This window comes from Gopherus evgoodei, chromosome 19, assembly GCF_007399415.2.
Source record: "Gopherus evgoodei ecotype Sinaloan lineage chromosome 19, rGopEvg1_v1.p, whole genome shotgun sequence".
Lineage (NCBI taxonomy): Eukaryota > Metazoa > Chordata > Testudines > Testudinidae > Gopherus > Gopherus evgoodei.
Window position 1 is genome coordinate 12,748,346 of NC_044340.1, and position 27,443 is coordinate 12,775,788.

General features: G+C 46.7%; 2 protein-coding genes across 2 annotated transcripts; both read left to right on the forward strand.

Moving 5' to 3' along the window:
• Positions 1 to 1,403: 1,403 nt before the first annotated feature.
• LOC115637406 (neurogenic locus notch homolog protein 3-like) lies at positions 1,404 to 15,608 on the forward strand. The gene is made up of 14 exons (XM_030538653.1): positions 1,404 to 1,470; positions 1,568 to 1,747; positions 2,446 to 2,562; positions 2,968 to 3,117; positions 5,742 to 5,957; positions 6,673 to 6,777; positions 7,450 to 7,594; positions 8,006 to 8,220; positions 8,500 to 8,718; positions 9,372 to 9,478; positions 10,979 to 11,078; positions 11,888 to 12,054; positions 13,390 to 13,487; positions 15,548 to 15,608. Coding segments are annotated over exons 1-14 (1,887 nt in total). The 3' UTR covers positions 15,549 to 15,608.
• An 18-nt stretch (positions 15,609 to 15,626) lies between these two features.
• LOC115637407 (zonadhesin-like) lies at positions 15,627 to 24,702 on the forward strand. Its single transcript, XM_030538655.1, has 13 exons — positions 15,627 to 15,725; positions 16,020 to 16,235; positions 16,707 to 16,799; positions 17,049 to 17,222; positions 17,883 to 18,038; positions 19,044 to 19,164; positions 19,593 to 19,810; positions 20,543 to 20,695; positions 21,158 to 21,393; positions 22,646 to 22,753; positions 23,429 to 23,578; positions 23,751 to 23,854; positions 24,450 to 24,702. The coding sequence occupies exons 1-13, from the start codon at positions 15,650 to 15,652 to the stop codon at positions 24,700 to 24,702; spliced, it is 2,058 nt and encodes a 685-aa protein (XP_030394515.1). The 5' UTR covers positions 15,627 to 15,649.
• The last annotated feature ends 2,741 nt before the right edge of the window (positions 24,703 to 27,443 follow it).

Consider the following 27,443-nt stretch of genomic DNA (forward strand, 5'->3'; position numbering starts at 1 on the left):
GCCCTTGCCCTGTGAGCCATTTCTGTCCAGAAGGGACCAGCTATCCCCTTCCCTGCCTTGCAGGAACTTATAACAACCTGACCAGGCAAGCTGCGTGTTCACCTTGTGCAGCTGGCTACTACTGTCCTGAAAACACCACCAGCTACCATGCCTACCCCTGCCCACCTGGCTTCTACTGCCCCAAAGGTGAGAAACAAGCCCTGCTCCTGGGACATGGGGTTGTAGTCCTAAACATGCCATTGGGCAGATTAAAATAGTCATGTTCTAAATGCAACAGCGGCTTCTGAGAAATGAGCTAGTTGGTCTCAGTCCAGTTATTTGTGAACAAGTATCTGGATCACACAAGTCATGAACACAACTAGCTTGAATCCCCCTTATCTGCAACCTCAGCAGAGTCCAGAAACTGACTGAGCCTTGCCATCTGAGCTACCCCATATGCAGGGCGAGCTGAGATACACCAACAGGGGCAGTGTTCAATTATAATGTAAAAACTTGTAGCACGAATTGTATTTATGTCCTATGAATACCAGGAAAAGTTTTTTCTCTCTCTCTATCTCTCTCTCTCTTCATTTCTAAGCAACAAGGTTTGCCACTGAGTTTCCTTGCCCCCGGGGTTATTATAACCCTGACCCCATGACCCAGAGCCTGGATAGCTGCCTGCCCTGTCCCCCCGGGCACTACTGTGGGAAGGAGAATTTAACGGCCGTGTCAGGAAAGTGTGATGCAGGTGAGTCCAGGTCAGTTTGGCCTCACGATCTGAAGGGTGGAGGGGTCCTATGAGGTTCCCAACTAGCCCCATGCCCTGTGTTTATGTACAGATGGCAACAAATGTGCCAGCACGTGTACACATTGCTCTTGCCCTGAGATGGCTCTTCTGTCTCTGTACACAGGGGCACTCGCACTGTAACTCATGTAGGCTTTAAAGACCTGATCCTCCTTTATGTGAAGGGCTCTTTACAGCACTCCATCTTCAATGCAAATGAGAATTCAAGCTTTGGAGTTTAGCCCAGCAGTGGCAGCACCGTGTGCATACTGGGCACGGAGAATGGTCTCCTCTTAGTAAGGCCTGAAGATTATTTGGCTGGTCCTTGCCTAAATGGGCCAGATGTGGTGCCTTCTAGAGTCTCTCTGTGAAGCCACCTGAAGTGGCTGGATTGTATTGTTCCTTCCCACTCAGGAGACTGAAAGCAACTCTCTCTGCAGCCTTCCCAGTCCCTGCTAGTCCAGGCAATGAAGAACTGATCTTGGGGTTGTTATAGATTTTATCATTATATGCCATGGTGGTGGTACATGGTTGCACCATTACACTGTTACGTGCACGTTGTATTTATCTTTATACCATGCTGGTGTTATGCTGTTGCACCATCAGCCTGTCACGTGCACAACATATTCCCTATTATACCATGGTGATGTTATACCCTGGCACCATTGGCCTGTTGCGTGCACAGTGGGATTCACTATTGTACCAAGGTAATGTACCATACACCTTGTTTATCCATGCTAACTCTTTGGGCTCCACTGCTGCTGCTGTTTTCTCAGCCATGTTGTTTGTGTGTTCATTGCTCAGGCTGGTTCTGTGTATCGGCTGCATGGACCGCACAGCCCTTCGACCTGGATAATTACACCAATGCCAACTGCCTGTGTCCAGCCACTGCCACCGGAGGGAAGTGCATGGCTGGGTTCTACTGCCCTGAGGGCAGCCTTGAGCCCGTTCTCTGCCCTCCAGGGTTTTACTGCCATGCGCCAGGTGAGGATACAGCCATGCAAATTGGAGTTGAGGTGTCATGGGGCAGTTTGAAGGAGAAAATTTTGGTGCAAATATTTGTCTCTGTTTCCCAGTGAGTCTGCTATTTCAGCAATGCCTCCAGCCACTGTACTTACATTGAGTTCCCGTTAGGGAGCCCGGGGACCTACGATCTATTCCTGACTCTGCCATAGGTCACTCTGTGGCCTTGAGTGAGTCACTGAGCCTCCTGGTGGTGATAGCCAGCAACGTTCAAATCTCATAAATTTTGTCTGGATAAGCACTTGAAAGTGTCCTGAAGCTGAGCCCAATTGTCCAAGCCTCTTGGCTCTAAGAGGTCAGAGTGTCCCATCAGACACATTTCATTCTCTGCTTCCACTGGGGCTGGAGATACAGGCTTTGGTTCATTTATTCCCTGCTGTTTTTATTATTCTTTCAATACCATTTTGGTGTGTTTAACATAAACTGTTATTAGCTTAATACTTTTTAGGGGCACAAAGCTGCTTATGACTTGTTGGGCCCTGAGGATCATCCAGATCTCTTGTATGAGAATGGGGCTCAGCTATCTCTTCTGATGCTTCCGCTTTGGGAAGATTGGAGCCCGCTGCCTTGCAGGCTGTTGACCCACGTGCTCCTGCTTCCACCTCACTGTCACAGTGTTTTGCCTCAGGTTGAGCCCCTTTGTCCTTTCAAACCCCCAGGTCTGTCTGAACCCAGCGGGAAATGTGCCGCTGGGTTTTATTGCACAGGAGGAGCAGCCAGCTCTAAACCAACTGATGGTGTTACTGGGAATATCTGCCCCCTGGGCACCTACTGCAGTGAGTATCTGAAATGCCATGAGCCTGGGGTGGAATGCCTAGCCACAGAATGCTTAGCCTGCTGATCAGTGATTTTGCAACAAAATAGTGGAAGGCAGAGTGGACTGGTGGATAGAGCACAGCCTAGTAGTCAGAGACTTGGCTTCTATTCCTGGCTCTTCTGCTGTGTAGCCTTGAGCAAGTCCCTTCCCCTTTCTGACTCAGATTACCGATCTGTTAAATGGGGCTAGTGATGCTGAACTGCCTTTGTAAAGCACTTCAAGACCTATGGGTGAAAAGTGCTTTATAAGAGACTGACTATTATTTCTGTGTCAGTCTGGGCTCCTTCAGTCCTTGTTTCCTGAGAGCAGCACCCTTTAGACTGTTTCATAGTCAGTTTGTTATGTTTTGTTTTTCTTCTCTCAGCTGCAGGGTCAACAATGCCCAGGCTCTGCCCACCTGGTACCTTTTCCAACCTGCTAGGGCAGAGCATGGCTTCTGAGTGCCAGTTTTGTCCCTCTGGATTTTATTGTGAAGGTTCTGGCCTCAGTGACCCCAGTGGAGAGTGCTGGGAAGGTAAGGATCTCAGAGCAAACCGCAGCATCCAGTACAGGGCGAGAGTGATTCCAGGGGCACAGATGGGTGAGAGCCCAAAGGGAAGAGGGAACAGAGAGTAAGCATGTGTGAATTGGCCAGGAAGCAAGGGTGTTACTCACCAAGTCAGTGGTGAAAAGCCAGAGGCGGTTCCCTTTCAGTGATGGGGGATATAGACAGGAAGTTTAGAGAACGGCTTCAGTCCAGACAAATATCCAAGAATTTGGAATCTTAGTCCACCCTTTTTCCCAGTATGTGTGACTTTATCTCTTGGCCCCCATGCAATGTACCACCTCCAAGAGATCTCTGTTCCTTACCTGGTCACAAGTCTCTTTGTAGGTTAAGGTCCTGTGGTCTCTCACCACCTTCCAGTGTCTGGGTTTCTGTTTAGGGGGCTGCCTGGTAGGCCTGATCCACCTCTAACCTGCTTTCACTAGGTAGCCAACATCTGGTCCTACATGGAAATACCACTAGAAGGGGCCTCTCTACTAGTACTTCAGAAATGAAACCAGAAGTGGTAAAGTTAGCAGCACATTTCTGAAGCCTATACAAAAAATATTTGGGTTCAAGTTTGATTCTGAATATGAGCAAAAACTACAGCTTTATCCAAACTGATTTCCCCCATCCCTATGGGGTGATCCCCACACATGGCTTGATTCTGCTGCTGTTTCAAGTAAAGATGCTCACAGATCACAGTTTGCAAATCAGATTTTTTTTTATTGTGTCCTTTTGAAACTTTAGATACATTGTAACACCATGCTGGGGATACCCAGAGCTGTGAGCCACTGTTACCTCTATGCCTCAGCATGCATGAGCTTTGCTGGAGGTTAGGCTGTGTGTCAGCTCCCTGTCACATCAGCCTGTCTTCCTCACCAGTGAAGTCCTCCCAAACCTCACCTAGAAGGTAAAAATCCATGAACTCCAGCCCCCAAGCTCCTCAGAGATACTTCTCTGCAATGCACAGTCCCTATCACTGTGCATTCACAGAAGATACTAAATTTGCTTCTCTTTTAATAGTCAATGTATTGCATTTTATTAATTTAATAGGAATAAATACACCCTTCCCTTCAAATGCAGCACTGAATTGGTTTATAGTAAAAATAAAACACGTTTACTAACAAAGGACATATGTTAAGTGGTACCAAGCAACAGGGATACAGGTAGAAATGGTTACAAGCAAATAAAAGTGAAAACGTATATCTGAAAGACAACAACTTAATCTAGCAAGTTACAGTCTTTGTTCAAGATAGTTTCTTTCACCCACAGTCTCCTTCCAGCTTTTACTGGCCAGGATCCATCACAGAGATTAAATCACTTGGTTCCTTTATCTCCTAAAGTGAAGGATAAAAATGGATCCTCCCTCTGTTCCTTATATCCCCAAAGGGAATGTTTTCATTTTACAAGTCATGAAGGCCTTGTTGGGATGCAGTCTCTCGTGTTGCAAGTGTCATGCCAATTTTTGGTCTCTCAAATTCAGGAGCAGGATAACCTCCCACCAGATTAGCTTGATGCTTTTTTTTTGCTCTAATATATACATTGAGGTAAACCCACACATTAATTTGTCTAGGACAGACCAGATTATCACCTTTACCTAGGCTAGGCTGTATGGCCTTAAACATGTTCTAGTAACATCCTATAGAGGGAATGCATAACTTCACAGATAAGATTAACACACACCACCAGTGTGGTGGTAGTTTTCAAATGATACCTCACACAGTATATTTTGTAGTATGTAGGATGTGACTACAGGGGTGCCTAGAGTCACAACATGGGGCACGAACCAAGATATTCCCCTCAGGTAGTAGTGTTAGTTTATGTTGCAGCACCTCGAGAGCAGCACACTCACAGATATTGGAGAGATACTGATAATGTAGATTGTGTAACATTATTTAGCTGCTAGTGTGTGATATAATCCTGTTCTTGAGCTGGTTTGATATGCCATACAGAAGGGGACAGTTTTTCTCATATTCATGGTGGGAGGATCGACACTGCAACATAGCCCAGCAATTTATAGATTATGACATGGGCTTTTGTGGTGTGGGCCACATCTTAATATTGCAATTCATTTGTGCTGTCCCCCTCCTGCCCCACTGCATTATCTGTGTCACGCACCACTTCTCCACCCCATTCACACTCCACTTCCCCTCCCACTGGCAATCAATGAGCATTCCTGTGGCAATGGCAACCCTGACTTTCATGACATGGTGACATTAGGGAGAGGTGCAGAGTATTTTCACCTTTTTTTAATGGGATGTAGCAGCTGGAAGTAAGGAGGAGAAACCAGCACCACATGACCAGCTAACTCCCTTGGGGACATCAGTAAATGCTCTTGTGATAGCCAGTGACTCACGCTCTGGGACCAGTGGCTTCTGACATCCCTTTTGAATATGCAGTGGTTGGAAAACTGTCTATCTTTCCAGCAGTGGTGGAATTGAGAGCAATAATAATTAAAGATCAGTAGTGGATTTCTTCCTTGAATGACCAATTGGAAGCTTTTGAACTCCTCGGAGAGCCTGTTGCAGTTCTCATCTGTAAATGAGTAGACATTTAGTAGCTAATATCTCCCAGTAACTAAATTGTTTTTTCTTCCTCTGCCTTCCCTTCAGGTTACTACTGTGACAGCAGCCAAGGGCCAGTCAGTGATTTCACCCTTTACCCATGCCCTCAGGGCTTTTACTGCCCACCCGGAACACACCAGGGCACTCAATACAGCTGTCCCCCAGGTACTTTTGGTCCCAGGCAGAAGCTGAAGAGTATCCAGGAATGTCAGAGATGCCCACTTGGAAAATACTGTGAGTTTCCTGGTCTCTCCACCCCAACAGGTATGTTGCTATTAATCCTTGGGCAGTCTGAGCATTTTCTGTGTGTCTAGTGTGGGGTGTTGTTGCCTGATGATTAGAACAAAGGATTAGGAGTCAGGACTCCTGGGTTCTATTCCTTACTCTGGCACTGATTTACTTTGTGAGTTTGATCTAGTTATTCCCCTATTGGTGCCTCATTTTTCCCATCTGTAAAATTTGGGTAAGATCTACTTTGTAAAGTGCCTTGGGATGTCTGGCTGAAATGAAAAAGTGGCTCATCCTTTCCCTTCCTGATCAGATTATTCTAAAAAGAAGGAAGGGTTCCTTTCATTAAATAAAATTGCAAGTGTGAATGGTTGGAGAGAATGGAACTCAGATGCAGATGCTTTAACTTCTAGGATACCTGTTTGAATATCTCCAGGCCTTGTAGCTGCCCAAGATCATAGCCATTTGGTAGCCTAGTTGAAATTAGTTTATAGTTTCATTCCTTACCCTACTGGACAGGTGTCTGTGTAACAATAAATCCTTTGCTGTCTGGCTCAGCAGAGCAGCTAAAGATGGTACAAACCACTGTGACTGCATTCCTAGAGATGCGCCTTGGAGTCAGGGTGGGGAAAGTTATCACTGCTTCAACTCAAGCTTCCACTTTGTGTCTGTGTCCTGGAACTCATATTTAAATCCTCATTATTTTCATTTGGCTTTGTTTATATGTATAAATGTGTATCCTGCCTTCTAGGGGACTGCGCTGAAGGATTCTGGTGCAAGGGAGGTGCCCGCGTAAGAGACCCAATGGATGGAGTAACAGGGCTCCCATGTCCTCCTGGGCATTATTGTCTTGCAGGTACAGTGATTTATTAAGCATAATTCTTCTAAACTCCTATGAAGCATGCACTGGAATTTCCCTGCCGTGTTCCCTGCAGAGAGACACTGGAATTCCATCTCCCCCAGCACTGCTCCCTACAGTGGCTTAGGCTCGGAGAGTCTGGAACTGCAGTAGCTGCTAGGTCTAAGTATCTTAATATGTGTATGGCCCCATTACCATAGTACCGGAATGTCTCATAATCTTTATTGTATTTATCATCACCTGTAAGGTAGGGCAGTGCTATTATCCCCATTTTACAAATGGGGAACTGAGACAGAGAGAGAGACTAAATCCCAGATTTTTAAAGGTGTTTAGATACCTAATTCTTCAGTCTGACCCTAAGTGACTTGCCTAAGGTCACACAGGAGCTTTGAGGGAAAGCAGGGACTTGAACACAAGTCCCAGGCTAGCGCCCTAACTGGCCCAGCTTCCTCTCACCTTTTCTGTAGCCTATACTCTTATGCTATCCCATAGTCACTTCATAAACTTCAGCTGGATAAAGCTGTGTTGGGCTTGCTCTGCTCCTGCATCAGGCTTAGCCAATTGAATGTCTATGACCAGTTCACTCTGACTTCAATGCCCATCTGTGTGGTCTGCTGCCTTGTCCCCATGTTGATACTGAGTAGAGTCTGAAGCACTTTATCTAATCAGGAACACCCACTCCATCTCTGTGCCCACATGGCACCTGGTCCAGCAACGAAGGGAATAAGAATCTGTGGGGATGCCAGCCTTGTCCTGGAGGACATTACTGCAATAGCACTGGACTAGTAGCACCATCAGGACACTGCAGCCCAGGGTAGGTACAGCACAGCACACCTTTCCCTTCTGTAACTGTAATGAGGGACAGCAGCAGCCATCTCTTGGAATGAGCTTAGGGCTGTGAGCTAGGATGTCCTGGATTCTGATTCTCAGGTCTGACATGAATTAACCACAACTCCTCACTTGAAGGGACCACACTCTCTTGGACTCTGGATGGGAACAGCTGTCTGCAGTCAGTGTGCCTTTGTTGTCAACACAGGGCCTGGGATCTGCAGAAATGCTCCTTCCCTAGGTATAAAGAGGATCCCCCAGCCTTGTGTGTTGAGCGCTCGGCATTCCTCACACTCACTGCTCAGTCAGTTATCCACCTGTGTCCTTAGGGGGATTGTTTCTTTGACTTGAGGTTGTTGGTGTTTGATGGCTCTTGTTTCTGCTCTTGCAACTCCAGGTTTTACTGCATTGCTGGGGCCAGAACACCGACACCCACCGATGGCCTCTCAGGAGCTCCATGCCCCATGGGACACTCCTGTCCCCTGGGAACCAAGAATCCCATCCCGTGCTCCCCTGGCACTTACATGCCACAGACACATGGAGAAGAGTGCTACACCTGCCCAGAGGGTAAATACTGTGTCCCTCCTCAGAAGCCACAATTTTGTCCTAAAGGTGAGTCATACGTTCACTAAATGCCTAGTTTGTTCCATGCTTTCCAAAGACTTTCTTTAAGCCCCTGTATGCAGGAGAGACCTTGAGCCATGGAAAATCAACCAGGGCATGAGTCCTGTCTCTGTTCCCTCAGCTTCATGCTCAGTCCAACAATTTCAGCCCAAGCGACCCTAGTGAGTCTATAAAACCATGTGGATCCCACTGCTGAGATCTCAGTTACTGATTCGTCATCTTTAGGTCTCTCTCCCATCCATAAATATGACTGTGCTCTTCTTTCAGGCTTCTTCTGTCCCAAAGGAACAGGTCTTGACTGGCAGCCTTGCCCACCAGGGACCTACAGCCCCGAGCAAGGGCTGGAGAGCAGCACTGGGTGCAGAGCTTGTGATGGAGGGAAGTACTGTCTGTACCGTAATGCAACAGAAGTGACTGGAGAGTGCTGGGAAGGCTACTACTGTGCACAGGCATCAGACAGGCCCAACCCAGAGGCCAGGCTCCAAGGTGCTGTCTTTTTCCTTTGCTAAAGCAACGTTGATTTTTGTCTAGTGGCCCTGTGGTAATGCCCACTTCAGAGTCGAGCCCTTGGGCCTACTTCTTGTCAGGCTCGTGGTTCAGCCACTTGTTTAGATTTCCCCTTTCTGGCCCCATTCATAAGCCCCTTTTGCTGTTTGAACCCCAAATGTATGAATTGTGAGTAAATGACTCAGAAGCTGATCTAGCCTGTCCTCAGTAGCAGAGAGCAATAGTTAGAAGAGGAACCTGAAGGTCAGGACTCCTGGGTTCCAAGTCTTGTTTCCCAGTCCCAATGACTAGACACTCTATACCTGATTTAGGAATAGAGCACAGATATCCTGCCTCTCAGTCCCCTGCTCATCATTAGATCACACTCACTCCCTGAGTTAGCAACAGAACTGCAAAATTCAGATTCCCACTCATATTTTCTAGATATGAGGCCACAATGGCCCAATGACCTTGTGTGGTAGCTCAGCATTGTCCCAAGTGGGAGGGAATTAAGGAGTTGTGGAAAATCTACAGATGAATTACTGCTGGCTTGAATAGACCATGGCTATTATAAGATCAATGAATGCCTTTTATATGCATTTCCATCCATAGCCTTTAATCAGCAGAACGCCTTTCTTGCTTGTTGATTGCAGGTCAGGCTGGCCCTTGTCCTCCAGGCCACTACTGTCCAAAGGGCACTGCTGTCCCCAAGCATTGTCCTGTGGGAACCTTCAGCACAAGGATCAAATTGAGCTCAGAGGTAGGAAAATGCACAGGGTGAACTAGCAATGGTGCTTGTGCACTTAGAGAGCTGAACTCCGCCTAGTGCTTCTCTGCCTGTGAAGACATATGAAGACTGTTTAAATGCTTATAATCACCTGAATCCTTCCTTAGAAGAACACTGAAAAAGTAATATCCCAGAGTTGGAATCTGAGGCTATCAAAGCACTTTACTGAGTCTCTCAGCATCCCTATGAGATGGGAAAGTTACTGCCATTGCCACAGATGAGGAACTTAAGCTCAGCGAGATGAGATGACTTGCCTGAGATCCCACAGTGAATCAGTGGCAATGGCAGGATTCATATAAATAATAGGACCAGAAGGGACCTCGAAAGGTCATCTAGTCCAGTCCCCTGCAGTCATCGCAGGACTGTGTATTGTCTAGAACATCCCTGACAGGTGTTTGTTTAACCTGCTCTTAAAAATCTCTAATGATGGAGATTCCACAACCTCCCTGGGCAATTTATTCCAGTGCTTAACCACCCTGACAGTTAGGAAGCTTTTCCTAAAGTCCAACCTAAACTGCCCTTGCTGCAATTTAAGCCCATTGCTTCTTGTCCTATCCTCAGAGGTTAAGGAGAACATTTTTTCTCCTACCTCCTAGTAACAACCTTTTATGTACTTGAAAACTGTCATTATGTCCACTCTCAGTCTTCTCTTCTCCAGACACAACAAACCCAGCTTTTTTCAATCTTCCCTCATAGGTCATTTTTTCTAGACCTTTAATCACTTTTTTGGCTCTTCTCTGGACTTTCTCCAGTTTGTCCACATCTTTCCTGAAATGTTGTGCCCAGAGCTGGACACAATACTCCAGTTGAGGCCTAATCAGTGTGCAGTGAAGTGGAAGAATTACTTCTCATGTCTTGCTTACAACACTCCTGGGAATACATTCCAGAATATTTGCTTTTTTTGCAGCAGTGTTACACTCCTATTTAGATGGTGATCCACTATGACCCCCAGATCCCTTTATGCAGTATTCCTTCCTATCTCCCCAGAAGTGAGAATGTGGATGTTCCCATTGATTTCTCACAGACCCAGTGCTCCCCCTGTCTACCTGGACATTACTGCAACTCCACTGGCCTCCAGACCCCTACAGGGCAATGCAGAGAAGGGTTCTACTGCACACTGGGGTCCACCGTTGCCAATGTTCCCATCCTGGACAAGACCGGAGGCCCCTGTCCCACAGGTAGATTGTTTGCAGCTCTTGGTTCACATCAAGCTAACTGGTGAATAGTAACTAACTTGTTGAGTAAGAATTATCCAAGCAAATTCCACAGGAGACTCTGGGAGTTCAGCAGATCAAGAAGAGAACTCCTAGCAGGCTGCAAGGAGCTCTGAGACATCACTATTCTTAGAGTTTCTCAAAACCTGAGGGTTTGTGCATTGCCTGTTTCAGTATATGGTAAGTCACGGGTAGAATTTGCCCCCTAGTTCTGACCTTGAAAGAGTCTGCTGATTCTGCCTTATTCCTTCTTTTTCAGGACATTTTTGCCCCAGGGGCACATCCATTCCATTGGCTTGTCCAGCAGGGTCATATAACCCTCTACAAAGGCAAGCCAGCTGCCTTCTCTGTGCTAGAGGGTAAGAATGAGAGAGTGCTCGTTACTGTGCACAATGTAAGGAAAGGACCATTGCCGTAATTATGGTTCCCAGCAACCTTTCAGCAGTACAATATGTGGCAGACCAGAATGACTTCCCCTCCCACTGAAGTGCACCCATCTCTGAAAAGGAGCACAGCAACTGTAACAGCTGCCTAGCAACACTGCACAAATGATTAGCAGTGGAAATTAGGTGAGCTAATTTCCCGTACAGTGGCAGGATTTAGAGCAGAAGGTAACTGAAACTGGCTGCTGGCCAGAAAACCACCAGTACCACCAATGGTTGCGCCAACAAAAAAAAAATAATTGCAAAGTCCATGGCCCTAGGTGATGAAGGACTTCACTTTCATGTTTCTTCCAATAAACAATGTCTGCTAGCACCATGCTGAGGTATTGGTCTGTTCCTGTCCCAGGTTGCCACCCATACCACTTCTTGTTGCACCTGGCTTGTCCTTGGAGGACTCCCATCCAAGTAATGACCAGGTTTGGCCTTGCTTAACATCTAGGACCTGATGAAATCACAGCCCTAGTGTAGTATGGCTGAAGCGAAGACTATTATGTTCCTATGCCTTTGGCAATTATGCCGTCGTAGTCAGTACACGTCATGCATTCAGCATGAGGAAACAAGAGAAGGTATTTATATTCATGAGCAGGTCTGATATATTACCCATTCAGTACAGTGCACATGCACAAGGACAAGCCATTCACTTCACAGAGTCATGTGCGTGTGGATGAAGTGTTGGCCTAAGAGTTTTAACTTTCCTCCTCTGTTCTTTCCTCTTATGGGTGCAGGTTCTTCTGTCCTAAGAATTCCTCTTCTCTTGCTGGGAGTGAATGTCCAGCTGGCCATTACTGCCCCCCTGGTACAGCTTCAGCGACTCAATACCCATGCCCCAGGGGGACTTACAACCCACAGATCGGCAGCAGTCATGTTTCTCACTGTATCCCTTGTGATCCAGGTAGGATCCTAATCAACATCACCCTGAATGGCATTGGAACAATGTGTGCAAGTGAGTTTCAAAAATGCTTGAACATCAGCCATGGTTTGACTGGCTCAGGGGATTGATAATGGGTTATGAAGCTCTTTGCCATTAGGTCACTTGTTGAAGTTTGAGACAGAGCCATGCTCAGCTGCATGGAGAACTGGACTGAATGCGAGGAAGCCACACCCTTAAAAATGACCAGCCTAGGAAAGACCCATTTACTCTGATGTCCTGTCTCCAGTAGTGACCAATGCCAAATACTTCAGAGGGAGGCATTACCTTTTTGCCCAATAGTGGACCTTTATGTACAATGCTAATATATGGAAGGGGGAACTTTGTCATTAATTTATAATCCATTTACACAGAAGCATATATGTGCCTGGTGCTTTACATGCCTAGAAAATGACAAAGGGAATTTACAATTTAGTTAGTTTGATCACTAGACCTCATTTGCTGACTGACTTATGGCCTGAGTCATGAAGGCTGATATCCCTTTAAGCTTTTGAACCTCACTTTAATGCAGTTGCGTTTCTTATTTGTATAAATATCCAACACTTTCTTTTAAATACTCCTGTTACCATTTGCTAATACTGATTCCAATGCACTGCTCTTTCAGGTCATTACTGTGCATTAACAGGACAGTCACATATCACAGGACCTTGTTCAGCTGGATATTACTGCATTGCAGGGATTGCCACCCCAACACCTACCAGGGGTCTGGTGGGGAACATATGCCCGGTGGGAAATTACTGCCCTAAGGGATCTGCTTTTCCACATCCGTGCCCTCTTGGTTATTATAGCAATTCTACCCAGAATACTGAGATGGGAGACTGCCTCCTCTGTGACGCAGGTACAGTAAAGAGAGATGGAGCAAGGAGGTTCTAACCAGACTATTGCATTCATGAAGCCCTCTGAGAAACTGGGCCTGATTAAAGCATGTAACAGTGGGTGACTGCTCTTTCAGGGATATGTAGGTAAAAAGGATCACAAAGCGGATAAAGTCTCCCACTTCTCACCCCAGGAGAAGGTCTTTCTGGTGTTTTGCAGTGTCAGAGGCTGACTCTCTCTTTCCCCCGAAGAATGGTTTGGGTTGAAGTGTGTTGGTAGTGCAATGCACGCTATCTCTCTAGGCATGTGAGGTATGTTCTGTGTTAAAGCTATTCTGAAAGGAAACATCTTCTTTAATATGTATGTGGGTATAGCCAGACCTCTTGGTTTTTATCATTTACTCTTCGGTTTTCACCTGCTGCTATCCATCAGTCTGTCAGCCCAACACAATAGACATGCCTTCATGCCTCCTCTCTCTTTCAGGGTATTTCTGCAATGGAACTGGACTCATATCTCCTGCTGGTGTCTGTGAAGCTGGGTTCTATTGCATCAGAGGAGCTGTTTCTCCTAGACCTTCCATAGTAAGCTGTGTCTGGGTTATAAACATTGTGAAACCCAGAATTTGTGGATGTAGAGAACCAAATGTCTATATCAGGGGTCGGAACCTCTCAGAAGTGTTGTGCTGAGTCTTCATTTATTCACTCTAATTTTAAGGTTTTGCGTGCCAGTAATACATTTTAATGTTTTTAGAAGGTTTCTTTCTATAAGTCTATAATATATAACTAAACTATTGTTGTATGTAAAGTAAATAAGGGTTTTTAAATGTTTAAGAAGCTTCATTTAAAATTAAATTAAAATGCAGAGCCCCTGGACCTGTGGCCAGGATCCGGGCAGTGTGAGTGCCACTGAAAATTAGTTTGCATGCCACCTTCAGCATGTGTGTTGTAGGTTGCCTACCCCTGTCTATATGGTTCTTCTCTTCCTGACATACAAGTCCCATCACCCATTGCCTGCTGATATTTGCAATTCAGACGTGAAACCCTCTCCCCTTGATTTGTTCTTGACATTGACTGCTTGTTCCGTCAGCCCTAACATCAGTACCATGTCCAAAAGCTACTGTGTGAGGGAAGAATTCTATCTCTTTGTGTCTATATTTCTGAGACTGTTTGCATAATTTCCTTTCCCTGACATATGCATCTTGTTTGTTAAGGTTGAAGGAGTCTAGAGACACCAAACATACCAAACCTCTTCTCTATTCTAGGTGTAAAACATGTCCATAATAGCTCAGACTTTTCATATCCATGCTACCTCATTCCCATTCGTCCTCTTATGATGTGTGGACAGAGATGAGTGAATAAAAAATTTACCTTTCATTCCCAAGAATCCTAGAACATTGCAGACTATGAAAAGCAGTTATTCACCCAAAGCTGACATATATCCTCCTCTGGGGTGGAATTCATGATCCTCTTACCAGCACACAGCAGCACTACACAACGTGAGAAGTGAAAAAGAATGCCATTTCCAACTGGCATTACAGAGGTCCACAGAACGCGAATGTGTCCAGGACACTGCATCTATTGACATGGCTCTTACACAAAATACCTTGTGAACTTAAAAACTGCAGGGGCTCAGAATCTTGTTTTCATGCCTCAGTACCTTTCCCCTACCCCAGCAGCACAGCACCAGGCTGAATCTGAAAGACAGGGAAGACTACCTACCAAATTACCAGCAACACTTCTTACAGCAAACCTGGGTTTTCCTTGGCAGCCTCCCAAGCACCTCCCCTGCCCATTTTTAATAGAATATCAGGTTGGAAGGGACCTCAGGAGGTCATCTAGTCCAACCTCCTATTCAGAGCAAGACCAATCCCCACATAGATTTTTGCCCCAGATCCCTAAATGGTCCCCTCAAGGATTGAACTCACAACCCTGGGTTTAGCAAGCCACTGTGCAAACCACTGAGCTATGATGGGATTACAGCAGGAGGGATTGGCCAGAGGTGAATGATGAACAAAGCATTTTCCATCACTTTGTCAGTCCTCCCCGTTAGGATTTGATGTGTTCTTGCTGCAAGATACATTTCTTCTGAGGTTGCAGATAGGCCCAGATCCACACAGGTATTTAGTATCTTAATTTCCATTGAAATCAGTGGAAGTTAAAAGACATTTGAGGATCTCTGGGCCACAGTGAGATTAGTGGGAACATCTTTTGTAACAGATGTAGAGAAAGTGGGTAAGGAAAAGTTATTTACTTATTCCCATAATACAAAAACTAGGGGTCACCAAATGAGATTAATAGGTAGCAGGTTTAAAACAAATAAAAGGAAGTTCTTCTTCACGCAGCGCACAGTCAATTTGTGGAACTCCTTCCCTGAGGAGGTTATGAAGGCTGGGACCATAACAATGTTTAAAAGGGAACTGGATAAATTCATGGTGGCTAGGTCCATAAATGGCTATTAGCCAGGAAGGGTAAAGAATGGTGTCCCTAGACTCTGTTCATCGGAGGTTGGAGATGGATGGCAGGAGAGAGATCACTTGGCCACTGTTGGTAGACAGATACTGGGCTAGATGGACCTTTGGTCTGACCCGGTACTGCCGTTCTTATGTTCTTATGTTCTTAACAATGGCACTTTGTCTTCACAGACCACAAGCAGTGGCGGGCCATGTCCCCCAGGACACTACTGCACAGTGGGGAGCAGCAGAGCACAGCCATGCCCTGCAGGGAGCTACAGCCCATTCTGGGGCATGGTGCTGTGTTTGGAGTGCCCAGAAGGCTTTTACTGTAAGGCTGGTTCCAGCAATTACACAGACTGTCCTGCAGGTAAGTGCAGCTGCAGTTACGTCATAGGGAATGTGAGGAACAGTGTCATAAGGGCACTAGCAGCTCTTTGTAAGGCTCAGCACTAAGATAAAGTGCTGTTGGCTTCATTGAATGCTTCCACCTTGGCTGGAAGTCCTGTATAGTACTGATGAGTACACAATGGACTGATTGACATATCCTGGGACCAGTTCTTTTGGGGAAACTGATGGAGAGGGCACCCCAGCACCCTTGCCAACAATTTGAGACATTGCAAGCATCTCTTAACTGTTAGGGAAACTGTTATCTCCTTCCTAGGACATTACTGCCCAAGGAATACGGAGTTTGCCACACAGTATCCCTGTCCACCAGGAACCTACAGTGAGCAGTTAAACACGAGGGATGCCTCCAAGTGCCAGCTGTGTCCCCCTGGAAAAGTCTGCTCCAAATCAGGCTTGACAAGTCCTGATGGACCATGCACACCTGGATGGTTTTGTCCACCCGGATCGGCATCAGGCGAGCCAATATCCCTAGGTAATCACTCTCTGGCACTGAAAGAAGCAGTGGAACTTTATTATTATTATTAGATGTGGTGATATTACAGAAGCATCAAGAAGTCACAGTTGAAGAAAAGGGCCCATGAAGTGTCTTTTTGCAGTGCTGGTAAAAGACAGAGTGAAGAGAGAAAAAGATGCTGCCACATGCAGTAACATTAAATGAAACAAGAACCCTTGTTTGTGGTAGGGATGTGTGTTTGCAATGGGTCTGTGATCTTGGCAGAAGTAGATCACTTCCCTGGGAAGAGGCTGGGTGGGTATTTCCATTGTGGGAAGACATGCACAGGGAGGAATTTTCACCCATCTGGTGCATTTCACATACTGTGGTGATGAAGGTCATGTGCTGTCAGTACCTAGCGAGAAGGAGAGGTTGGGACATGACAGTGAGTCTCTTTCTGCTGCTGTATGTTCCTTTGCCTCTCTCAAGTTCCGTCCTTTCCATTAGCAGGGTCAGAAGTTTCACCTCGTGGGTCCTTCAGGCTATGCCAAGCAGGAACATTTTGTCCTGGTGGTTCATCCCTTCCTATTCCCTGTACCCCAGGTAGGAGAGGATATATTATTTTTTGCCAGAGACAAAATTTTTGACACAAACCCTTCCCCCACCCTGCCAAACTCTGCTGACTGTCCCAGTTTTGTGCTGTCACTGCTAGACTGCTGCTTTCTCCCACTGACTGTTGCTTCGATGGCCTGTATGCAATGACATTGCAGCTCAAATGCTTTGGGATTCTAGTGGGACAAGCACAGAGACATGGAGCCTGAATGAGGGTCTCCCTTCTGTTCCCTGTTCTAGGCTCATACTGTGCATCTGCAGAGCTGGCTGCGCCATCTGGTCCCTGTGATGCTGGCTTTTACTGCATTGGGGGGTCCACACTCCCCAACCCAACAGATGGGGCAGTGGGAAATATTTGTCCTCCAGGCTACGTGTGTCGCCAAGGAAGTTCTTCTCCATCTCCATGTCCCTCAGGTAGATCAGACAGCAGCTGCTGGGTGCCCTTCTTTCTTTTGCCTGATGCCTCATGGGATGCCTGAGTTCCTGACATTGTTTTAAAGCCCCTTGCTGTATGGCACTGAAGCATACCCCAACAGTGCCTAAGGGGCAGCTTCTGTCAGCACGGGATCTTAGCTTTCACTCTGAGGCTGTTAAATGAGGAGCAATGGGGTGTTGAAACATTTAAAATCCTCCATTTCAGTTCCGTTCCCTACAAATGATGGGAACTGGTCTTTCACATCTTTATTAAAACACATGAGGATTATGGCAAAGGGAGGGGGAGAGAGGAACACTTTTTGGATTGCTAATTTCCTGGTATTGGCATGTAGATACTGTAAACCAGAGCTACTCTGCCTTAGGTAGGACCAGAATGGATGTGAACTACCCAGCAACTAGCTCTCAAATGCCACCTCCCAAACCATCACATCACAGTGAAGACTAGGACTGCACTATCTGTGAGATCCACCGCAGCCAGTGCTCATACACTATTTGCTTCAGCATCTCCTGGCCAGAGAGGCTGGGACTAGACTTGCTGAGAGCTCTCCTTCCAGCTTTTCAGCGCTCCTCCCACAGGGATATCCAGGCATGTCCAGGATGCTGGGAGAATGTTAGCATGGATTTTTTTTTCTTTTCTAGGCTCTTTTTTGGCCCATCAGGGTGGCCAATCAGCACAAGATTGCCAGCACTGTTTAGCAGGATGGTTCTGCTCCCACCGAGGTCAAAGTACACCAGAGGGGAGATGTAAGGAAGGCTGGTTTTGCCCAGAGGGGTCTGTATCAGGCCTTAATCCAGGTAGGAAAGTTCTAGGATGACCCTTCTCATAGAGAAATGAGTGAAAGTAGCAATAACAGAAATGTTCCCAAATTGCTAGTTACTATGAGGTATGTCCCTTTAAGAGCTGTACCCAGCTTAGCCAAACAGGGGAGCTGTGAACAGTTCTGATAAAGCCACCTAAGTTCTATCACCAGTTATTGAGCTGAGCTGGAGGTGAATCTGTATGGTTGTCCAGTTTGTTCATTGTTATTTCTATTGTGGTAGCACTTTGCAGCCCCAGTTATGGACCAGGACCCCTTTGTGCTAGATGCCTGACAAACCAGAACAAAGAGGCAGTCCTGACCCCTCAAAGACCTTACCCTACCCATGGCTATAATTATGCAAATATTATCCCTTTGTGTTCTTGGACTGGAACAAATGAAACAGAGGAAATCCCTGAAGAATCCATATCAAGTTTTTTATAAGGCCCATTGTGGGTCAAGACAGGCTTTGGGAGCTTTAGGGCAGTGGCTCTCAAACTTTTTTACTGGTGACCTCTTTCACACAGCAAGCCTCTGAGTGTGATCCCCCACCCCGAGAAAAATATTTAAAAAGTGTTTTTTTAATTTAACACCATTATAAATGCTGGCAGCAAAACAAGATTTGGGGTGGAGGCTAACAGCTCGTGACCCCCCATGTAATAACTTCATGACCCCCTGAGGGGTCCTGACCACCAGTTCGAGAACCCCTGTTTCAGGTATACTCCACACCCAGTGAAGTCAGAGGAAGAATTTCAATGGCCCCTGGAGTTGTTCCTTACTGAGCCCCTTGTAGGCCTCCAGCCTGGCTGGATGTGTCTGATAAAGCTGTTAACATACTCTAGTTTTTCTTCAGTTCCTTATGAAACATTCATGGTATTAAATCTGTGAGTTCTTTCCCTTTGACACTGTCCCTTACTACAGCTGGCCATTACAGCTCTAAACAGCAGCACTCAGGAGTTATGCACAGTCTCAGCATTAATCCAATCCATTCTCTTCTTTATAGATTATATATGTCCTGTTGGTCACTATTGCCCAACAGGCAGCCCAGAGCCCAAACCCTGTCCCTCTGGGAAATACCAGGACCAGACTGGTCAAAGCCTGTGCAAGACGTGCCCAGCAGGAAAGTAAGTGGAATGCATTTAGCCTGCTCCAGTATCCTGGTTCTTCTATTGGGAATTAGCATATGAATTCCCCTCTTGATGATTTGCCTTGGGCTGCTCTGTTATATCCTTTGATATACGGGGCTGGTCTCCTTGATCATGTCCTTGTATCTCCTTCCTTCTCATTATATCAATTTCTGTATTGTAAGCCCTTCATCACAGAGTTGTCATCCTGTAGACATGTCTCCAGAGAGGTACAAAATGCTCCCAAAGATAATAGCTTCCCCCAGACTAGTTTCATCTGAGTCCTTCATTTGTTTCCTGAAGAGCATTCCACATTGACTTGTCTTGCAGTCACAGACTACAAGCGTTGCATGGAGAATGGCCCTTCTTTATCCTGGCAGAATTGTGGGCTGTGACAGGTTAATTTCAATTTGGCCTTTTATTGGTAGGTTCTGTGGCCCAGAAGTCCAAATCCAAGATCACAAGGAGACCTTTTCACATGGAACGATCAAGCCAGCAGATTGCCCGGCTGGATACTATTGCCTCTCAGGAACTAAAACTGCCAAGCAGTACCCATGCCCCAAGGGCACCTTCAGTAACCAGACTGGGCTGAGCAATTCCAAGGACTGCAGAGCTTGCCCTGGGGGAAAATTCTGTGCAGATGCAGGTAAGGAGCAGACAGGTAGAGATTAGCTTCCCTGTTCAAGCTGGGAAGATCCTGCATTTTGTCTTGGAAGGTCCAACTGAACTTGGAACTAAGACAGTAGGTCTTGATTTCATGCATGAGAGAGAAACCTCAACAGGGAATGTGACCTTAGAAACTAACCCCCTGATTAACTTGTTTGAACTGGGATACCTGTTTGCACATTGAATATACTTACCCTTCTTTAGTCGCTGTCCTGCACTGTTGTGTTGTGATGCTATGTCCCGGTAAATGGCTGTTGTGCTTCACCCCAGAAGTGGCCACATTTCAGCAGTGGGTGAAACCATCTCTGCACAGTCTTTTGGGAGATTTTTGGAGATGAAAAGTGCTCTAGATATAGATGATCCCAATGTCATTATAAAACCTTCATCTCTGCAAGCTAGACAGAGATGGACAAAGACAAAGATGGGTTTGGATTAGCCAAACCCAGTTGGTGAAGGATTACAAATCCTGAACCAGAGGTGGTTTGGATCTTGGATTAATTTATCCTGTATTCTCTCTCCTTGATAAGGTGAATGTAAGGTTCTTTGTTAGCCCCATCTCTAAATGCCATGTGGGGTAGGAGCAGGAGAGTGTTGCATGGGGCATTAGACACTGAATTAATCTAGATGCCATGGCTTGGCCATTTTTTGCAGCCCTGAGCTTGTGAACTACATAACGCCTTTCCTTTTTTGTTTTTATCCTCCTCTGCACCAGGTCTCTTGACCCCGAGTGGCCCTTGTTTGCCCAGGTATTACTGCATTTTGAAGGCACGTGTACCTAATCCTGTTAAAGATGAAACTGGAGACTTGTGCCCAGCAGGACACTTCTGCCCACTGGGTAGCAGCAGCCCAGTGCCATGTCCCACTGGTACCTTTCTACCCCAGTCTGGGATGGCATCCCACAATGCTTGTCTGCCCTGCCCTGGGGGGAAGTTCTGCCAAGGAGAAGGGTTGACCAGCGTTTCAGGTGAGTAGTATATATCATGGATGTGTATGTATGAGATTCATGCCATTGTTTTTATTCCACAGCCTCACCAATTGGTAGCTAACCTAGGGATGGGTCTGGCCCATTACAGTTTGTGGGACACCAAGATGCTAGGGAGAATGAAGTTCTGAATCCTGTTCCAGCTTGGATCAAATGGGAACTAAACTTGCAAGATCCCCAAACAGACTAAAAGCTGGAAGAGACAGAAATCTCAAATCCTTGTGAATTTAATAGCTGGATTTCTAGACCAAAACCCTCTAGACAAGACCAGCTAAGCCACCAACCCACTGACAGTTCTGAGATTCACGTTTCTCAGTCTTGCTCCTGAAATTCTCTGCTTTGCAGGAACCTGTCATGATGGCTATTACTGTGATATGAAATCCACACGGCCAGACCAGAAACGCTGTCCACCTGGCTCATACTGCCCCAAAGGCACGGAGTCCCCAATTCCATGTGCTGCTGGAAGCCTCAACCCACACGATGGGAAATGGCACTCAACAGACTGTCAGCCCTGCCCGGCTGGATATTTCTGCAGTGGTATGAGTCTTCATCAGTGTTGTTTGGTGTTTGGGGAAGAGGAGGTGGAGTAGCAGGCAAGTGAGAGTAGATGCTCTTCCCAGCTTTATTTCCTGCAGATTTGCCTTAACAGACATTCCAGGATCTATCCTGTTATAACTGCAAATAATCACATTAGATCATTAGCCCATTTTCTTTGGCCAGTGTAGGAAGGTTCTCTGCAGGGTATATGTCCAGCCTACTTTGACATGTCTCAAGTGATATGTCTTCCAACACTTCCCTTGGGTGTCTCTTCCAGGCTCACACATTTCACCATTCAGGAGGGTTTCTTGGTATAACAATGGTTTCCTTGGCTCAGCTTCATCCAGTTTCTCTTTTCTACCACCTTGGGCCAGTCACACTTCCTCTGCCCCCTTGGGGTTTAAACCCCGTAAAAAGCTGCTGACACTTGTTACCACGTTGCCCACATGGTCAGTGCCAGAGTCATGAATGAAATGTCTGGGTGTGCCTCAGTAAATTGAGGTACCATAGGAACTTCTTAATATCATAAATAAAGATCCAACAGAAAGACAAAGGCAATGTATGGTCTTGATGCCAGAGATGTCTCCCCCATACTCCAGAGACATGAAATAGCCTGGCGAGCAGGTGTTTGACACTGATTAGCAGCCATGATCTACTGTAAGTGAAGGATCATATTACTGCTCTGAGATAGCTGCTACTGTTCAGGTGGTAAGTGCCTTCTGTCTGTCTACCCAGGCATTTATTTGACCCCTATCACTGTAATATCCGAGCACCTCACAAGCATTAACTCATTCACCCTCCTGCACCTGGCCTGCAAGATAGAGCAGGATTACTGTTCCCATTTCACAGATAGGAACCAGAGGTGAAGTGGCTTGCCCAAGTTCACACAAGGAATTTGTGGGAGAGCAGGAAATGAAACTCAAACCTCCTAGATCCCAACTCAGAACTGTACCCGAACCCCATGCTTCCTCAGGACAGTTACTGCTTAGCAGAGCTCTGCTTTGATTGGTGCAGTGACTGGCTTGCCTGGGTGATGCAGTAGTAAGCATCTGTCTTTCTGAGGCCGGATTTTCACTGTGGAGAACATTTGTTTCCTGATTTGAACTGGGCGTGTGATGAGGCCATGCACCTGTGGGAGAGGATGGGAACCAAAAGGGTCTTCTGCCTCCATAACTGCAGGGCTAGGAAAAACTGCTGCAGAGGGACTGTGCTCTGCTGGTTACTACTGCCCACCAGGCCAGACCTCAGCCACTCCTCTCTCCCATCGCTGCCCCCGTGGGTTCTACTGCCCTGCAGGATCTGCCATTCCCATGGCCTGTGAGAGGGGGACCTACCAGACACAGGAAGGGAAAGAATCATGCTACATCTGCCCAGCAGGATTCTTCTGTGAACCATCCAGCAAAAGTGAGTGGGTACTGGGGAGGGCTGTGCTTTTTGAGGTAGTGGAGCATTGTCTGTTGCTGGGGAAAGACTAAGAACAGTGTCTTTCTGTTAAGCACAATGGGGCAAGTTCTCCTCTGAGACCCACCGGTGCAATTCCCATTGACTTCAGAGTGTCCTTATTCACTTCAGTAAGCCTCTGCCAGGTGGGCACTGCGTGCATTGGTATAGCGGGGAAGGGTGGCAGGACAGTTCTGCCACTAGATGAGGGAGAAATACACCTGTCAGAGTGTCAAGCAGCAGGCCAGTAGGGGTGGGACAACACTAGACCATTTCTGCTACCCTCGAGCTACAAAGCTTTGCATCCAGACAAACATAGCAACGTAATAATGATGATGGGCATTCCTGTAGCACCTCCGATTCAGAGAACTCAAAACACTCAGCATGATTTACTTACAATGAGCATTTCACCCATTGCCCTGATTCTGCCCAGTCTTGGGAGGAAGATGGCAGCCTCTATACAATGCTCAGTTAATTTAGGACTAGAACTGAGAGATCCCGCATTTAGTTGAGCCAGCAGGGGGTCAAGAAAGGCTTAATATTCTGGCAGGAGTTTTGGGTCAACACATAAAAACTCCCTAGTCACAAGAGAAACAATCATGAAATCTCCGGAGCAAGTTGCCATTCTTTGTGTTCTAGGTTCTGGGACACAGACTCCCAGGCTGTGCCCTACAGGATACTTCTGTCCACCTGGTACCAGCATTGGTACAGAACATCCATGTCCAAGGGGTACATTTGGACCCAAGACTGGTGCCACTGGTGAATCTCACTGTGAGCCCTGCCCAGCAGGTCAGTAAAGGTCTGGCACAAGTTATCTGTGGAGCATCTGAGGGAAGACTTGGGGGAAAGATGAAAGGTCAAATTCTGCCTTCAGTTACTCCCCACTGACTTTCTCAGCAGATATGACATAGAGGAGACCTGGAGACCCCCTCACTTTGGATTTCTTTTCTGCTCATTTCAGGCACGTATTGCTCATCTACAGCACTGTCCCAGCCATCGGGGCTTTGCCACTCAGGGTATTACTGCACCCAGGGAGCCATCCACCCAGCCCCCATCAGACACAAGGTGAGTGAATGCCAGACTAAGGCTCGGCTGCCAACCATGACATCCGCAATGCAGTGATCTTGGGTTTGGACTAGGGAATAAGGGCTTCTAGCCTATTAGTAATAACAACACTATAATGTTCTAGAGTAATCACTCCCAAAGACTCCAGTAATGCCAGTGGAAGTTGAAGTGTTTGGGATCGTTCCAGAAGAGTAGTGTGATGTTTCAGATGTTGTGGGTGAGCTCCTTGGTATTGGGAGGCAGCTCCACTCCTGATAAATTCTGAGAAGAGTAGCCTGGTTGCTGAGATGTGATGATGCCTTGGAATCAGTCCCTACCTTGTCTACATTTCTGCATCTCTCACACTGGTGCTGTGCTGCCTAGAAACCCCACTAGCTAATTCATGGCACAAATGGCCAACGTTGGACCAGCCAACATTCCAGGACCCCCTTTTAAGTCAGGCCAGCCCTGCAGTGAGAGCTCCAGTGGGAGTAGACCTGCAGTGCTCAGCTCACATCCATGCTTTCCAGTCTTTCTGCAGCACTAACTGGGAAACCTGTGATTCCTGGGTGTTAATTTTCTCTTCCTCTCTTTCTCTCTATTTTTTGTTTCACAGGCGGAATCTGCTGGCCTACCTCTGCCTGGAAATGATATCTGCCCTCCTGGGCATTTCTGCCCCAGTGGCACAAGCCATCCTGTGCCCTGCCCTCCTGGAACCTATTCCACCTCCCTGGGCCTGGGAGCAGAGGAGCAGTGCCAGCCCTGCCCAGCGGGACAGTACTGTAGTCAGGCAGGATTGTCTGATCTGTCCCAGACATCGCCGTGTAGTGCAGGGTGTGGCAGTGTGGTCATTCTCCTTTTTGTATTGACAAACTGAGACCTGCAGGCCTCTGTTGGAAGTAACATCGGGGCACCCAATAATACCTCATCATTGACAAATAGGGGCATAGGACTGAGATGACGTAGTAGTTTGGTTATAGGATGTAAAGTTTTTGCCTCCTAGGTCACCAGTTAGAATCCAGCCCAAACTGATACTCATCAGATATTATTGCCATCAGGTGGCTACTCATTGACCTGTGCAAAATGCATTTGTGATATCAGTCCAGTTCAACTGGGATAGGAGTTCAAACCATGAAAGACATTGGGTCTGACTCTCTGTTGTCCTGCACCCTGTGTGTAATTGTTTATACCAGCTGAGAGTAACTTGCAACCACACAACACCTCATTAATTTTGTAGCCTTCTTTGCACTGGTGTAAGTGACTGCACAAGATGCAGGGCCACAGAAAGTCCAGCCCAGTGACACAATTGTCTTCTTGTTGACAATCTTCAAACAGATGTCAAGGATTAACTGAACCCCACAGACCCTACTCTTGTCTCCCTTGGAGGGATGCTGGTCCTTTCAGGTCAGCTATGAAGCCTGCACTTGGTCTGTCTGTTCTGTAGATGGTACAGAAGCTTTAAGTCCCCATGGCTGTCAACCTTATGCCTTCCACCCTCATTAAATTAAATACAGAGATGTTCGGTTTACTACAAAACTCATGATTTAGCCCAGAGATCTTGCCTTTTGTGATGTCCAAGTAATGTATAATTTGTCAACACAGAACATTTTTTTTCTCTTCCTGCATTAAACTTTTCTTCCACAAGGGGGTGCACTAATCAATGAAAAGGGAACATCACACTCCAAGAGCCTGCAGATGAAAAAAATGCTGTTAGGCCATTGCTCATCCATCTCACAAACATCCCTTATAGTGAGAGACTAAAAACACTCCGTGTACTTAGTTTATTGAAGAGAAAGTTAAGAGGTGACTTGATCAGGTGACAAGCACCTACATGGAGAGAACCTGGACCCCATTTGGTATGAGAGACGGCTTCTGGCAGAACAGCATCTCTGGGGGAGATTGGGAAGTCAGTCCCCCTTTGACCTGAGGTTGTTCTCCTTTAGGGCATGCTGCAGGGTCCATGTGGTCTCCTTGGCCCATAAGGAGATAGGGGAGGTTGTGGAAGAATGAGGATTTAATCGTCCAGGCTTATTAAATGCTTGTAAACCTCTACCCCAATATAATGCTGTCCTTGGGAGCCAAAGAATCTTACCGTGTTATAGATGAAACTGTGTTATATCGAACTTGCTTTGATTCACTGGAGCGCGTAACCCCTCCCCCCCGCTCCCTCCCTAGAGTGCTGCTTTACTGCATTATATCCAAATTCATATTATATCAGGTTGCGTTATATCAGGGTAGAGGTGTAAGTATTTAGTGATATACATAGGTAATTACTAGAGTCTGTTTTTCTGTATCAGATATAGCTTAAAGAAATTGTTAGGGGTGCCCAAGCTTGGAATTGGTGTTCTGTCGAGCACTGCAGCAGAAATGTGACTCAGTAATAAATAAATAAAGTTAGGCACCTAAATGAAAATGACCTGATTCTCAGTGGCTGCACCCTTATTCTGACAGAAAACAAGGGAAGCTGGGCAGTTTAGCCCTGTTCATTTAAGTAAAAACCTCAGTTTTGAAAAAAGCAATTTCCAGACCTGTCAGAATGAAAAGCCCTGTTTGTCCAGACTGGGAGCATGTTGTGGGCATTAAGGTACATCTACACTGAGTGCTGGAGGCATATTTTTAGCACATTATCTGGATCAGAGCTAGCGCGAGTATGTCTGCTCCAGCTGGAATTTATGCCTCCAGCTCCAAGCGTACCCATACCCTCAGTTGCAGTAGCAGAAACAAATTGATGTTTTACCAGTCATTTGCACTGAAAAGAAAAAGTCCCAAACGTGCCTAGCCCCCAACTCCCTTTCCTCCATCAGAGCGGTGCTGGGAGGCCTATTTTTCAGCTCTTTGAATTCTCTCCTCCCGCTCACAGGTATGTTTGCCATGAAGGAAATTCTGCTTCCTGCCCTTCCGATGGGATTCGTGGTTACAAATGCCCCAGTGGCTTCTACTGTCCCACTGGTACCAGACTGGAGATACCGTGTGAGCCAGGCACTTTTAGCCCTATGCCTGGAGCAAGCACCTGCCTCCCTTGCCCGGTTGGTATGACCTGCAGGCATGCTGCCACTGTGGAGCCAGTCAGCTGCCCCAGAGGTAAGGAATCCAGCTGGACAGCAGAACCCTTAACCCACGATGGGAAGGTGCAATGTGTGAGGGGGAGCCCATAGAAATGCACACAGCTCCCCTTTGCTGCTCACCCACCCTGTGCTCCAGACCCAGCAGTGCATTCCTTTCTTTTAAGGGCAGTAAATATTACGAATGAGCCCAGCTCTCATGGGGTGGAATCCTGGCTGCTTTGAAGACAACGGGAGTTTTGTCATTAACTATCAGTGGAGCCAGGTTTCCAAGGCAGGTGCTTTGACTGATGAGGAGTGCCTCATTCACCTCTTTGTATTTACAGGTTACTATTGTCCAGCTCGGACTGCAATGCCCCTGCCATGCCCTGAAGGTACCATGAACACCCAGGAGGGGGCACTGTCCCCAGCTGCATGCAAACTGTGTCCAGTGGGGAGGTACTGCAGGGGGGATGCTAACTGGGAACCAGATGGTAAGTTGTCCTGGTAGATCCAGGGCCACCAGGCACTGGAAGTCCTTGAGGCTTACACCTGCTTCATGCGGGGTG

Bases quoted from the DNA above. Each gene is read 5' to 3' on its own strand.
- LOC115637407 (XM_030538655.1), top strand. From the start codon at position 15,650: ATGGTGCTGTGTTTGGAGTGCCCAGAAGGCTTTTACTGTAAGGCTGGT. The intron at 15,726-16,019 runs GTAAGTGCAGCT...TCTCCTTCCTAG, and splicing joins TTACACAGACTGTCCTGCAG to GACATTACTGCCCAAGGAAT. The intron at 19,811-20,542 runs GTAAGGAGCAGA...CCTCTGCACCAG, and splicing joins AAAATTCTGTGCAGATGCAG to GTCTCTTGACCCCGAGTGGC.
- LOC115637406 (XM_030538653.1), top strand. From the start codon at position 1,404: ATGGTGATGTTATACCCTGGCACCATTGGCCTGTTGCGTGCACAGTGG. The intron at 8,221-8,499 runs GTGAGTCATACG...CTCTTCTTTCAG, and splicing joins GCCACAATTTTGTCCTAAAG to GCTTCTTCTGTCCCAAAGGA. The intron at 11,079-11,887 runs GTAAGAATGAGA...TTATGGGTGCAG, and splicing joins TGCCTTCTCTGTGCTAGAGG to GTTCTTCTGTCCTAAGAATT.